The 14,434-nt window shown below is 36.8% G+C and overlaps 1 protein-coding gene across 3 annotated transcripts; it reads left to right on the forward strand.

Annotated features, from left to right (window-relative positions):
• The first annotated feature begins 145 nt into the window (after positions 1-145).
• Positions 146-14,081, forward strand: GTPBP8 (GTP binding protein 8 (putative)). Of its 3 annotated transcripts, XR_004901384.1 has the most exons (7): positions 149-585; positions 5,287-5,385; positions 6,997-7,127; positions 8,025-8,124; positions 9,672-9,790; positions 10,031-10,142; positions 12,933-14,081. XR_004901384.1 is itself a non-coding variant. In XM_028504584.2 (6 exons), exons 1-6 carry the CDS (start codon positions 250-252, stop codon positions 13,003-13,005), a joined length of 858 nt encoding a protein of 285 aa, XP_028360385.1. In that variant the 5' UTR covers positions 169-249; the 3' UTR covers positions 13,006-14,081. The 3 variants fall into 3 exon arrangements, 2 of the variants coding, with proteins under 2 accessions (XP_028360386.1, XP_028360385.1); XM_028504584.2 differs by lacking the exon at positions 10,031-10,142 and having other exon boundaries at positions 169-585; XM_028504585.2 differs by lacking the exons at positions 5,287-5,385; positions 10,031-10,142 and having other exon boundaries at positions 146-585.
• Positions 14,082-14,434: the final 353 nt, after the last annotated feature.

Consider the following 14,434-nt stretch of genomic DNA (forward strand, 5'->3'; position numbering starts at 1 on the left):
CACAGCGACAAACAACTCAAAAGCCGTCATCAAGGGCAGAGTGTGGAAGGAATACAGCAGCGCGCCCCCCTCTCCTGTCCCCCACGTCCCCACCCGCTAGCCTCCAGCTCACTACTAGTGAGAACCTTAGAGTAGGAACGGGAGAGCAAAGGAGACTACAATTCCCAGTAGGCTTAGAGGGAGCGGGACCGCGCACGCGCGGCCCAGAGGCTGGGATAAAGGTCTCGATGCAGCTTCTGAGAGAGAAAAATGGCAGCGCCCATGTTGCTACCTGGCCTGGGCAGGCTCTTTGAGATGCCAGCGGCGCTGGTGCACGTGAGCCGAGCTTACAGCAAGCCCCAGGCCTTCACGGAGGTTCTACAACTGCCAAAACGGCAACTGACGAAGTTTGTGTTCCCACTGCAGGAACTTCAGCGGCACCTCCTTTCCGACTCCACATCCGACCTTCACCTGAAGACGTTCGACCCGAGCCTGGAGGACCTCGCGAGGGCGGAGGGCTTCTTTACGGCCACTGCCGGGAACCGCATCGAGTACCTCAGTTCCGCAGTGCGTCTGGACCACGCCCCGGACCTTCCCCGCCCTGAGGTGAGAGGCTGGTGCTGGCCAGCGGTGAGTGCTGGGAAAGGGGTTTTGCTTTCTCTTATTTGTTGTCACAAAACGAGTGAGTTTTTCTAAGTTATCACTAACTTAAGTAGAAAGTAAATCTAGTTTTAAGTATTTTGGTAATGAATATAGAAGACGTTACAAGGTTTAAAAACCTAAGCTAAGCATCCAAGATATTACGCTTTTATTTTTTTCCTATTCAATTGACGTAGGGAAAACAAAGTGAAGACTATGAAAAGTATGATTTTCACAAACGATGTGATCTTTATCGATATGTAATTTTCATCGTATCTGAACTTCCTATGGTGTAAAAAGAATGACATACAGATGGCAGTAATGTAGATTTTTAAAAACTAAAGTGACATTCCATGATTGTACATTTTATGTATGTACAGCAGTTTACTAACATTTTGTTCTAAGACTCGTAAAAGAAACCTCAGCTCTTTACATACAGTAAGTTCTCACATATGATAGTTTCTTGGAAACTGGGACTGAAAGGGATATAACATAACCGAAATCAATTTTACCGAAGGCTAATTGATACCAACTACTTAAGTTCCTATGGCATATTTTTTGGTCCCCAAGACATCGCGTAACATCTAAATAAAAACCCCCCAAATTTATAATATTAAACATTGAAATGAATGTGAACTGTACTTACATTTAAGATGAATAAAAATAAGTAAGGTAATTATTTTCCAATCCGTTTATCCCAATTTAGGGTATTGAGCTCTCCTGGCAGCTCAGAGCAGAAGGCAGGAACCAGCCCTGCACAGGAGCCATGCAGGGCCCACTCGCACACACCCACACTCACGCAGAGTGGGACCGTGTAGACTCGCAGGTCCACCTAAGCATGCACAGCTTTAGGATGTGGAACTACCTGGAGAAAACCCATACACGGGGAGAACATGAAAACTCCACACAGACAATGGTCCTGGCTGTGAATTGATCCCCCCCCCGCCCCCCCCCACCCCACCGCATCAATGTTATAACCAGACGACATTGAACAAAAGGGTGTTATTCAAGGACCTGCTGTTTTTGTAGTAACTGCTCCCCTGCACAGAAAATTTTCTTCTACTATATTTAGAATTGCTGGAATTCAGAAGCATATATATTATTTAGTGATTGTGACGTAGCATCACTTTTCGATTTAAGCTTTTAAATTACTGGACATTTTGTGTAATTTGTTTTTTAAAATTGAGTTTTATTATCTATAGATTATCATTGGATTTAATCTGGCAGAGCATTTGAAATTTATGCAGGCTTCAGATCAATTCATTCTGAAGGACTGACCCCGGTTTTGCACAATGTATAGCTTCCCTGGCCCCTGCCTACTACATGCTACCTGATCATATTGATAACCAAAAATTTCCTTACAGATTTCCAAAACACGCCTCAATGAGTAGTACTGCCCTCATTTACAACCACTGGTTGGTATTGTACCACCTCCAATACCATGTTAAAAAGCAGAGGCATATGTATTGGCAATTATTATGAAGAATATTTTGTTGCTTTCTACACTGTAGAACAGCAATTTTTAATATATTTTATTGATTATGCTATTACAGTTGTCCCATTTTCCCCCTTCCACTCCCCTCCACCCTGCACACCTTCTCCCACCCACATTCCCCCCCTTTAGTTCATGTCCATGGGTCATACATATAAGTTCTTCATCTTCTACATTTCCCATACTATTCTTACCCTTCCCCTGTCTATTTTCTACCTAGCATCTATGCTACTTATTCTCCACACCTTTTCCCCCTCTCTCCTCCTCCCACTCCCCTGTTGCTAACCCTCCATGTGATCTCTATTCCTGTGGTTCTGTTCCTGTTCTAGTTGTTTGCTTAGTTTCTTTTTGTTTTTGTTTTAAGTGTGGTTGTTAATAATTGTGAGTTTGCTGTCATTTTACTATACATTTGTTTTATCTTTTTCTTAGATAAGTCCCTTTAACATTTCATAAAATAAGGGCTTGGTGATCATGAACTCCTTTAACTTGACTTTATCTGAGAAGCACTTTATCTGCCCTTCCATTCTAAATGAAAGCTTTGCTGGATGGATAGAGCAATCTTTGATGTAGGTCCTTGCCTTTCATGACTTGGAATACTTCTTTCCAGGCCCTTCTTGCCTATAAGGTCTCTTTTGAGAAATCAGCTGACAGTCTTATGGAAACTCCTTTGTAGGTAACTGCCTCATTATCTCTTGCTGCTAAGGATTCTTTCCTTAATTTTAATCTTGGCTAATGTAATTATGATGTGCCTTGGTGTGTTCCTCCTTGGATCCAACTTCCTTGGGACCCTCTGAGCTTCCTGGACTTCCTGGAAGAAAGAAGCATTTCCTTTGCCAGATTGGAGAAGCTCTCCTTTATTATTTGTTCAAATAAGTTTTCAATTTCTTGCTCATCCTCTTCTCCTTTTGGTACTCCTATAATTCATATGTTGGAACGTTTCAAGATGTCCTGGAGGTTCCTAAGCCTCTCCTCATTTTTTTTGAATTCTTGCTTCTTCATTCTTTTCTGATTGGATGTTTCTTCCTTCTGGTCCACTCCATTGATTTGAGTCCCAGTTTCCTTCCCATCACTATTGATTCCCTGTACATTTTCCCTTGTTTCACTTAGCATAGCCTTCATTTTTTCATCTAATTTGTGACCACATTCAACCAATTCTGTGAGCATCCTGATTATTTTTTAAGGTATTTTTTTAAGATTTTATTTATTTATTTTTAGAGAGGGAAGGGAGGGAGAAAGAGAGAGAGAGAAACATCAATGTGCAATTGCTGGGGGCCATGGCCTGCAACCCAGGTGTGTGCCCTGACTGGGAATTGAACCTGCGATGTTTTGGTTCACAGCCCGCTTTCAATCCACTCAGCTACGCCAGCCAGGGCTCTGATTACGTTTTTTGAACTGTGCCTCTTATAGGTTGGCTATCTCTTTAATGCTTAGTTGTATTTTTTCTGGAGCTTTGATCTGTTCTTTCATTTGGGCCATTTTTTGTCTTGACACACCTGTTATGTAGTGAGGGGTGGAGCCTTAGGTGTTCACCAGAGCGGTGTAACCCACGTTCCTGGGTTATGATGCTATATGTGGGAGAGGGGTCCAAGAGGGAACAATGATGCTTGCTCTGCTCTCTGCCAGCTTTCAGTCACTTCCCCCATCTTCCACAAGCAAACTAGGCCCTTCTGGTGCTGATTCCCATGTGGGTAGGTTTGTGTACATTCTAGGACCCTGTGGGTCTCTCCAACGAACTTTTCTGTGAGGCTGGGAGTTCCCGCTCCCCCTTTGTTTCACCTGGTGTATCTGCATGGGAATTTGGGACCACCTGCTCCACCAACTGCGGCCTTGCAGAGAGTCCTCTATGCCTGGCTGCCTGACTCTGCCCCTCCTACCAGTCTGGATGAATGTGTCTTCTTTAACTCCTTGGTTGTCAGACTTCCATACAGTTTGATTTTCTGTCAGTTCTGGTTGTTTTTTGTTTTTAAATTGTTGTTGTCCTTCTTTTGGTTGTGCGAGGAGGCACGGAATGTCTGTCTATGCCTCCATTTTAGCCAGAAGTCACCAGAACAGCGATTTTCAACCACAATAACCACAAGATGCACACTGGTGTGCCACAAAAATTTTAAAGCATGCAAACCCTGACCTTTTACTCAGAACCACTGACCTCTCTTCCCTTAGATTGTCAAAGAAAAAAAATTACAACAGCCAACACAACAGGAGACATCCGATGTAAATGAATTATACCTATTTTTGTGTCAGATCAGCAAAAAAAAATATTTTTTGGTGTGCTGCAGAATTTTAGCAATTAGTTTATGGGTGCCATGAGATGAAAAAGTTTGAAAATCACCGCTATAGAGGACTAAAGGAGAAAAGTTCAATTGCAAGATGAGAGTTCAAGAAAAGGGAATAATCTCTTATAGTGTACTCTGCAAGTTTGTGGGGAAATGTGGGTCTAACTTAAAAAAGCAATTTTAAATATAGAATGCTTAATAAAGCATTAATAAATGTTGCAGATATTCTTAAGTACATGGTGTAATTAAAAGCACAGATTCTGAATATAGATGTCTTGAGTTCAAATTTTTAACTCCTCACTTTCTAGCTGTTATTTAACCTCTTTCTACCTTATTTTATCATCTGTAAAATGGGGATGATAATATTGCCTATTTCATAGGGATGTTGTAAAAAGTAAATAAGGAAGTATATGTTAAATGGTTAGAATAGCACCTGGCACATTGAAATGATTCAGTAGGATAGTAGCTATATATTAGAATTTGAGGTTTGACTAAGCACGTCACTTTTCATGGCTAGGCAAGACCAAATAGTTTGACAGGTTTTTGCAGCTAATATATCATTAAATAAATAAACAAACAAATAAATAAGCTAGTACTCAATTATCTTTTTTCTTTTTAATTTTTATTGAATTTATTGGGGTGACATTGGTTAATAAAATTATAGGTTTCAGGTGTACAATTCTATAACACATCATCTGTATATTGTGTTGTGTATTCATCACCTAAAGTCATGTCCTTCCATCACTATTTATCCCTTTTATCCTCTTCTAACTCCCCCCTTCACCCTTTCCCTCTAGCAATCACCATACTGCTGTCTGTGTCTATGAGCTTATCGGGTTTTTTGGTTTTTGCTTAATGTCTTCACTTTTTTCACCCAATCACCCTTCTTTTTTGTTTTATAAGGTGTGTTTTATAGGCAGAAGCAATGTTGGAAAATCCTCTCTAATAAAGGCTTTATTTTCACTGGCTCCAGAGGTTGAAGTCAGAGTCTCCAAAAAACCGGTATGTTAAAATAAAAAATCTGTATGAACTATCTCTGAATTGACTAAGATGAATAATAAGTGGTGGGAAGTACAAGAAATCATAATTGCCAACTTCCTAGAAAAGTGATTTCTTTTAAACAAGTAGTAAAGGAATACATCTCATTAGTACCTGTGTATTTCTTTGAAGAAAGGCAAAATACATCTAGATTTATTTTAGTAGTCTTGCTAGTATCTTGAGGAAATCTTCCTTGGTCTAAATTTTTTCCAAAGAGTTGTTCTGATATTATTCTATAATTGCTTCTCCGAATGATCATCTTGGTTTTACACTGATTTCAGGGGAAACAGCTTTAAAGTATTTTTTTCCTCCTATAACCTTTTGTACCTTGCTAATTGATACATATATACCAGTTTACCTGGGCCAAATTATGTGCTTATTATCCCAATCAGTCTCCTGTAGTAGCTTTCTTTCATTTTCTAATTTTCTCTACTTCCTCCTCGATGATGCAGACTCCACCAATATCTAAGATACCTTCTTTTCAAAATTTGCCCACAGTTCCCCTCACCCTATTGCATATTCATGGCAAAACATTCCCACCAACCCAGTGCTCACTGTCCCCTTTCCTTGCATTAGAATTCTTCCAGGAGGCTTCACTAGTCCTTTCTTGCTGTCCACTTCTTCATTTAGTTGATTCCCTGTCTCTGTCACTAATGATTGTTGTCATTCGTTAATCCTCCTGCCCTTACCCCTGCCCTGCCTCACCAAGTAACCCAGCTAAACTCTCACTCCTAGGTAGCGTGGTTCCCTTCCTGCTTTGAGAGGATGATGCAAGGAATGTATTTTTGACATTCCTAATTCTAAAATCGTTTTCCTATAGATAGACACATAGTTGACTGGGAACCTAAGGACCATCTGTCAAGTCTTTCCTCTGAAAATACTTGTTCCAAGTTCCAAACAACTGACTTTTTAAAGCATTTATCTTAATTTTTCCTTGCCTGATTAGTGTCTATGGACACAAAATCATGAACAAACCACTTACCATCTGTACATCAATTTTGGTTGCACAGCTATTTCATAATGCTGTACATACTTTTTAGAAATGGTTTTGAAAACCCATCTAATGAAACATGCAAGCCATGTTCATTTTAGGGATGCAGTAATCTAGGCATGATAAACTTATCAAGCTTTGCACTTGGGTTGTATGACTGTATGACTAACAGTAAGCATTTAGTTTAACTTACTTGCTCCATAATTCATTTCTTCTTAGAAATATATTACTCATAAGAGAATATTGACTAGAACAGTCACACCATTTAGAACAGGTCAACTTTTTCACTGAGAGAGAACTAATGAAATAGGGAAGACTCCAAAATATTTTGCCTACATATTTCTAATATGGCATCTAAAGTTCTTAAGTCATATTTCTCTTAAAATTATGAATTGGAGAGAAGTAGTATCACTTAAGCCTATCTCCAGCCACTTCTGTCTTCTTTTCCTAGTCATTGTCGGCATAACTGGGATTATATACAGAATACTTATACATACTAATAAATGTGCCTAAACAGAAAATATTTTGAGTTATGAAATATAAAGGACATATTTTAAGGAAGCTTTCATATTTCCATTTATCAGGGTCACACAAAGAAAATGAATTTTTTTAAAGTTGGAAGATATTTCACATTGGTGGACATGCCAGGTTATGGCTATAGAGCACCTGAAGATTTTGTTGATATGGTAGAGACCTATCTAAAAGAACGAAAGAAGTAAGGAAAAAAATTTTTATATTAGTTATACATTTAACCCAAAAGCCTATTTTTATTATTCTCATAATGTTTTACAACACAGTATTTAAAACCATGGTATTTTCTGCTTGCTTTGTTTTTCCCTGTAAGTTGGCTTTATCTTAAATTCAAGTGTTTTTCTAAATTGAGACTACAAATAGTACTTCAGCAGAGTTTACTAATTTTTTATACTGGACTGTTAGATGGCGGCTAACTTTGGAAATGAGAACTGTTGGTTAATGTGGCATTTACCAAATTCAAATACACTTCTGTAAACTCCAATCATTCTTAAAGTACTCCTGACATCACATCCTCTGTAAATGTTATATTTTTTTTTGTCTCCCTAGGTAGTCAAATGGTAGCTGTATGTTTCAAGCTTTGCACAGATACAGAAACATTTGTTAAATTTTTGAAGTATAAAAAAGTGTTAACAAGTATCTTTTTTATTGTGGCTTTATATAGAAACTAAGATGAAATATTTACACAAGGAAATACAAAATATAATGTGTCTGGTTTGTGTTATCTGTTAGACTTAAAATGATATTTGTTAATTGATATTTTAATGAGAATATAGTTAATTGGGTCTGTGTCTCTTTCTCCCACTAGAGCTCAAGCTCTTAAAGGAAGGGGCTCACTCACCTTTGTAACCAGTCCCAAGTACATTGTCATGTTCAACTCATGCTACTGAAATAAATTGATATTTAGTGAACTTAGTTAACTATTGGACTGCAGTACAGACTTCCTGGTGAACTGAGAGTTCCTTTTTATCTAAAGAAATTTTTAAATTGTGGATTGAAAATTAGTCAAAGGAAAGTGAGGGTTGGGGAGAAATAAATGAATTTCATATTGCCTTTCATCTTTATTTCTGCATTCTTACAGTTTGATGAGAACATTTTTGTTAGTGGATAGCGTTGTCGGAATTCAAAAAGCAGACAGTATTGCCATAGAAATGTGTGAAGAGCTTGCGTTACCTTATGTGGTAAGTATTTCTTTTGAATTATGGTTGCATTTAGAAATACCAGTTCTCTGTGTGTGTATCTGTCTTTTTAATGAATAAATGGGTCTTACCTCTTGAAGAGGTAAAGGAACACCTTTTCAATTGTTTGGCCATTGATAAAATAAGTTCTGTGCTACTTTTCTCTAAGCTCTAAGTTTTCAAAATTATAGTCAAAGTAAAGTTTTTTAAGCTATTTATTTAGTGTTTATAGGTGCTTTTATGATTTTTTTAATGGCAATATCAACATTTGTCTAAAATGTGTTAGTAGCTCTTTAACAGCAGCTTAGCAGATAGTACTTATCAGTATGTAAATAAAACTGCAACTGAAAATTTGCTAAGCTAATTTGGAATTTTAGAACCATTATAAGAAGATAGTAGGCTCTAGCACATACAAGTAGGATTCTTATACTGTATTCTTAAAGAAAACAAAATTTCTTCTGGGTATATTTTACCAGTGTTCTTTCTGTTATTTGCTCTAGAGTAGAATATAGATTAGTAGGTTGGTATCCACATTTATTTTGCCTTTTGAGTTTTCCAAATAAAATAGCACTCTTAAGGAAAAGTAGAGAACTCATTGACTATAATTTTGTTTTTAAAAAATGTCAGAAAACCGCTAAAATGTAGCAGTGGAGTGTAATGCAAATCAAACCATGTTACTAATCAGCACCTTTTTTATGTTCTTAGAGTTATGGAGTTCTTAAGGTTTGCAAAGCCCTGTGAGGCATTAGTGATAACCTATAGTTATCAGGAGCCAAAGGGTTGATAAACATAGTCTACATAGTACACATGCGATGAGTCAGGAAGTTTCATTTTATAGAAATTCCCAGGAAAATCTGATAGATCAAGATTTTACTTTTTAATGGATTTTGTAATCAAGCCATGCCTTGACCCTCCTCTGGTATGTCATTGTCTTTGAATAGGTAAATTTTAATCAGAGTAATTATTTACTAGTAAACCTAGAATATTTGAGGCTTAACTCGGAGTATAACTGTGTATAACTTGGAATCATGGATACAACCTACAAACAGCCTGATTTCTAATTTTTCCTTTAGATTATTACATATAAGATGGAACCATTTTGTTGATCAAAAATAATTATAAGTTGGCAATTTTATATGAATCAACCTAATGATGCTCACTTACATATTGAGTATCTTCAACCACAAGACATACAGTGATCATATGAAACATTTGGTTTATGGTGGTTACAAATATGGCTCCAGGGTCCTTTTCACTGGTTTTGAATTCAAGGTACTATAGTCCTGTGCAGTTCAAGCACCATTAAACAGCAAACACATAGTGCATGCTTTATACATTGTACACACAGGACTATACAATAACTCATTTAATCTTCACAGTAACTCATTTAGCGCAGCACATTGCTTTTATTTTATAGATGGGGAAACAAGTACAAAGAGATTAAGAAACTTAAAAGGTCCCCTAGTTATTGAGAATTTGTAGCTAAAATGTGTAAAACTGTGTATTAAAAATACTTTATTTCTAATGCTTAAATATTTGTTTTCTTGCAGATGGTATTAACAAAAATTGACAAATCTTCCACAGGACATCTTCTAAAACAAGTGCTTCAGATCCAGAAATTTGTTAACACTAAAACACAAGGATGTTTTCCTCAGTTGTTTCCTGTAAGGTAAGAGTTGAATTGTTTGCATAGCTTTGTGTGCTGACAACCTTTATTATTATATCAGTATTTCTTATCACTTCTTGGCCTTTTGGCTAAGATCAAGTGCAAATCAGTATTCGTTAAATTGAGGTATCACTTAAATGACGGAAATTTGGAAGACTATGTATGCACTTAGTTATGGTTTATTGGTACAACCCATCAGTACTTTTATTTTTCTCTTCCCTCTACTCTTGTTTCCTTCTGCAGATTTTGCTCTACCTTTGTTCTCTTTCCTCCTTAGCCTAGCTCAGCCCTACACCACAGCAGAAGTGAAAACTTTGTACTTTTTAGAATCAGCTAAATAAAAACCACAATAAAGGTACTACCATCCCTTTCTCGGCTTCACAGAAAAACAATTAATCTTTATGGTAGAAAACTCATTCAGGCTGTGAGGAATAAAAATGTTCCTTTAAAAGGACCACATGTAAAGAAGAAGTACTTCATATAAATTAGAATTAAGCATTGGTAGCAGATGGAATGGTTATATCCTGAGCTGGCAGTTTTTCAGATATTAGATGTGGTTTAGCAATGAAGCATGAGTTTTTACTTTCAGTATATACCTTGGACACAGTAAGTATCTTGCAGAGACAGAGTGTACTCCCCTGTGATTTTCTTATTCTAACTTCTTTGGGAAAAGCACTATGGGCGTTGCTATGAAAAATAATGAAACCAAGTAACAGTTAGATACGAAACTGTTCATTCTACATCCTACCAATGCAAATCACATTTAAATTGTTTGTAATACGAACATGCCTGTCAAAATCCCTCTTCATCATTCCTACAAAATGCTCTTCTCCTTTTACTACTTTTCAAGATACAGAGTATGTATACTGTTCATTTGTCTGTGTCCCATATATACAAGAAACTCCTGGGGGCAGGAACTAAATCCTAATTCTTCTTAGAGCCCTGAGCATTGTCATAGAAAAACAGATATTTCTTTTAACTATTTAATAATAAAGAAGTGATACTTCAGCTAAAAGGCAATCAAACATAAGATATGCAAATTATGCCTTAATAGCAGCATTTATTTTTAAAAAGTAAGTTTTAGTTGATTGGAAGCTTAGTTTGAATTAACAGTATAATGGGGCTAGGGGAGAACCGACAGTGTTTTCTTGAGCTACAATTAATGGAATTAGTGTTTAAAACATGGGAATAATCAAGCAGTAGTCATACACTGCTGAGCTGTATGTCACCAGACTAATCAAGTTAAGGTCCTGGCTGCACATTAAGAACAGCTAGAGCTATCTGGGTCTTAGGGGAGGTTATGTCACTGGATCATTCAAAGCACTTAACTGATTCTCACAGTAACATCCCTATTTCATGGTTACAAGTCAGAGAAGTAAAGTGAGTTCAGAGAGGTATTGGCTGTAATAGAAGGAGCATGAGCCATTGAGTCAGGCCATGGTTTTGTGTAGTTCTACTTATAGTTTTTAAAGCAACTTACTTCATTTTCTGAGTCTTTTCTCACTAGTAAAAATGATTGTTAGAAGGATTAAATAAAATGTATTGTGACTGATGTACTCACAATATAATAAATGTTAGTTTCCTTCCTTGACAAAGGTCAGTCAGTAAATGGCAGGGTCAGGCCAACAATTCAAAATATCAGGTTCCTAGTATATCTCAGAGGCATTCCCTTCTTTAAATATGCCAGCATTCTCTGCTGCATAACCCTGGGAAGACTGCTGCTATGGACTACTCACCTTAAGTGACCATGGCACTGTAGAAGCCACACAGCACTTAAAGGCTAAGAACTGAGACACAGGGGCCTGCTGACTTTCAAGAACACCAGTGTTCTACCACCGTGACCACATACAGGAAATCAGCAGGCTGTACTCTGTAGTTTTCAAAATCCAATTCAGAAAGTAGAGTTACATTAATCCTTGCTTTTACTAGCATCATTAAACCCCAGTCCATCCCTCCAGATGGAGTGTGGCCTATTCACAGAATAATTATTATGAAGTTAATTTTTATTTCCTTCTCTTCCTGTATGATCTTGATAGGACAAAGGTAGAAATGTGAGTAGGTATGTAGTCCAGAGAAGTTTGGCCTCTCAGCCTATAGGCAAAAGTTAAGTGCTAACCTTCATGTCTGAACTCTACCCAAGCTGGGTGGAGAAGTATAAATGGTGAAAGGCTTCTAAAGATTGATGCTGGGATCAGTCTGTTGTTATAAACTGTACAGGGTAAGTATGTAAGTAGGTACAGTATAATTGCTTCTGTGGTTTCCTATGTAGTGAAAATTTCCAAGCAAATAAGAACTGATCATGATGACAAGGAAAATTATGAGAGTTGACAGAAATATTGCAGATGAGTTCAAGGTGTCACAGTTTGTGTGTAGACTATCTAATCTGTAGCTCTCCTTTAAACTCTGTATGTATAACTTCATTTATAGTCCAAGAATCATGGGCTATTCTCGAGCAAACAGGTTTGGTCAAAAAGTCCAAAATGCTGTACCTTGTATCAAGGGAATCAGCAATGCTATAGTTAATAATACTGTATTGCATATTTGAAAATTACTGAGACTAGATCTTAAAAATCCTCATCACAAGAAAAAAATGTGACTATGTATAGTGATGGATGTTAACTAGACTTTTGTAATCATTTTGCAATATATACACTCACTCATTGTGTTGTTTACCTGAAACTGGTATATGTCAATTATTCCTCCATAAGAAAGTTAAAAACAACTTTTCAACTGGCAAAAAAAAAAGTAGTAGATGTGGTGAGATTTTTAGAATCATGAAGGAAATAGAGCCGATAGCGCAGACCACTAGATTTAGAATACCACAAGTGGCCGAGAGAAGAAAGGAAAGGCAGGACAAATTAAGATGTTGTTTCATACGTGGAACCCACAGCTCATAAACAATTTTTTTATTTTTTAATATATAATCTTTATTATATTTTTGTATTACCATTAGGTCCCCTTAAATCCCCTTCCCCCTGCAGTCACCACACTGTTGTCCATCCATGTCCATGAGTCTTTTTTTCTTTTTGCTCAATCCCTCTACCACCTTTCCTCCCCCTTGTACAGAATTGTTTTTAATTAGGTGAATTCAGATGTTACTGCCTCTCAAGTACAGAATAAAATTATTTTTCTTTTCTTTTCACAGTGCTGTGACCTATTCTGGAATCCATCTGTTGAGATGCTTTATAGCAAATATAACAGGACATCTTAAGACTTAATGGTGTCTAGTTGAGCTGAAGACTCAAAATTTTTTATGCCAGCTGGAGCTAAACACCTAGAATTTCAGCATTGTTTTAAATGTTGCATGTCTATAATCTGCAGGGGATCAGTTCACCTCTTACCAAAGCAGGAATGAATTCTGTGCCTGGCAGGGGGGTGGTTTATAAATGATTGAATTATGCCTTCATTAGAACAGATGCTAGAAGTTTTTCTTATTTTAACAAACTGACACACAAGAGCAGCATATAAAAGTCCATAAGGTGAAAACCTGTTTACTACTGTGTAGAGAAGGGTTTCCATGTTACTTATTGGGCTCTGTCTTTTAAAGAAAATGTCTATTATGTATATTTTTAAATATTAAAATGGAATAGGTCTCAAAAAGGAGTTAGCTTTCCGTTAATGACTGATAGGTAAGTCGAAGATAAATGCTCCTATTTGTATGCCTATAATTTATCTTTTTTCCTGAATCCTTATTTGAATTCTTTAAATTATTCTTGATAAAATTTTAGTCAGTGCATGCTGGAAATACCAGTAAATTCAGTCTGGGGTCAGTCACCTTCAGCTCCACAAGGGATTCAGAATCAGAAGACCAGAATTGAAGTTCCAGTTCTATTATTTTTTTTTATATGCTAGACCTTGATTTCTTGAGCTCCATTTGTAACTCTAACCTCACAAGCTATGAAGATGAAAGCAGTGTATGTGAAAAGAAGATCTTCATGTTCTGCATATTCATAAAGGGAAACCAATCCAAGAATACAGCTAATTTTCACAGGTAGATTTATCACAGAAAATATCATGGAGGAAGCAACATTTTCTCTAGTGAAAGACAAAAAAACAAAAAAGAATAGTTCTGAGAAAACTGATTTGCAAAGCATGAGAATAAAGTTGATGGGACTATTTAGAATCAGTACATTAAGATTCACAATGGAAAGATAAAGCCTTAACTTTGAACTTAAGTTAATGGAAAAGATTTTTAGAAAGATGCTACTGCCTTTTCATGTAAGTGGCTTAGTTTTTCAAAGTGAGGCTGAATATTATAAGGGTGTAGCAATAGCTCTGAATAAAAGAAATTAAGGCTGTAAAAATTTTGTGGCTTTTTTAGAAAATTCAATCTGAATATATTTTCAGTTTTCTAATTGATAGCACTGGTCTGTTCTAACCATCAGCATTTTAAGCTTAAAAAAACAAAACAAAAAAACCCACTTTATTTGATCATTTGCAAAGTAAAATATATGGTAACAACAGAATTACCTTTCTTAGAAGTCATCTTTCTGTTTGCCTGTGTTACTTTACCGCTTATCCTAGCCTTGGTTCTCCTAAAAGCATATCCTGAGACTTGCATGCAATAGTTTATTTAGGATGTGATCCCAAGGAACAAGGATGATGGGGAAATGAAACGGAAGGAAAGCTCAGCAAGGATGCACTGAG

Source organism: Phyllostomus discolor, chromosome 2, assembly GCF_004126475.2.
Source record: "Phyllostomus discolor isolate MPI-MPIP mPhyDis1 chromosome 2, mPhyDis1.pri.v3, whole genome shotgun sequence".
NCBI classification, from domain to species: Eukaryota; Metazoa; Chordata; class Mammalia; order Chiroptera; family Phyllostomidae; genus Phyllostomus; species Phyllostomus discolor.

Bases quoted from the DNA above. Each gene is read 5' to 3' on its own strand.
- GTPBP8 (XM_028504584.2), top strand. From the start codon at position 250: ATGGCAGCGCCCATGTTGCTACCTGGCCTGGGCAGGCTCTTTGAGATG. The intron at 586-5,286 runs GTGAGAGGCTGG...TTGTTTTATAAG, and splicing joins CGGACCTTCCCCGCCCTGAG to GTGTGTTTTATAGGCAGAAG. The intron at 9,791-12,932 runs GTAAGAGTTGAA...TTCTTTTCACAG, and splicing joins CCTCAGTTGTTTCCTGTAAG to TGCTGTGACCTATTCTGGAA.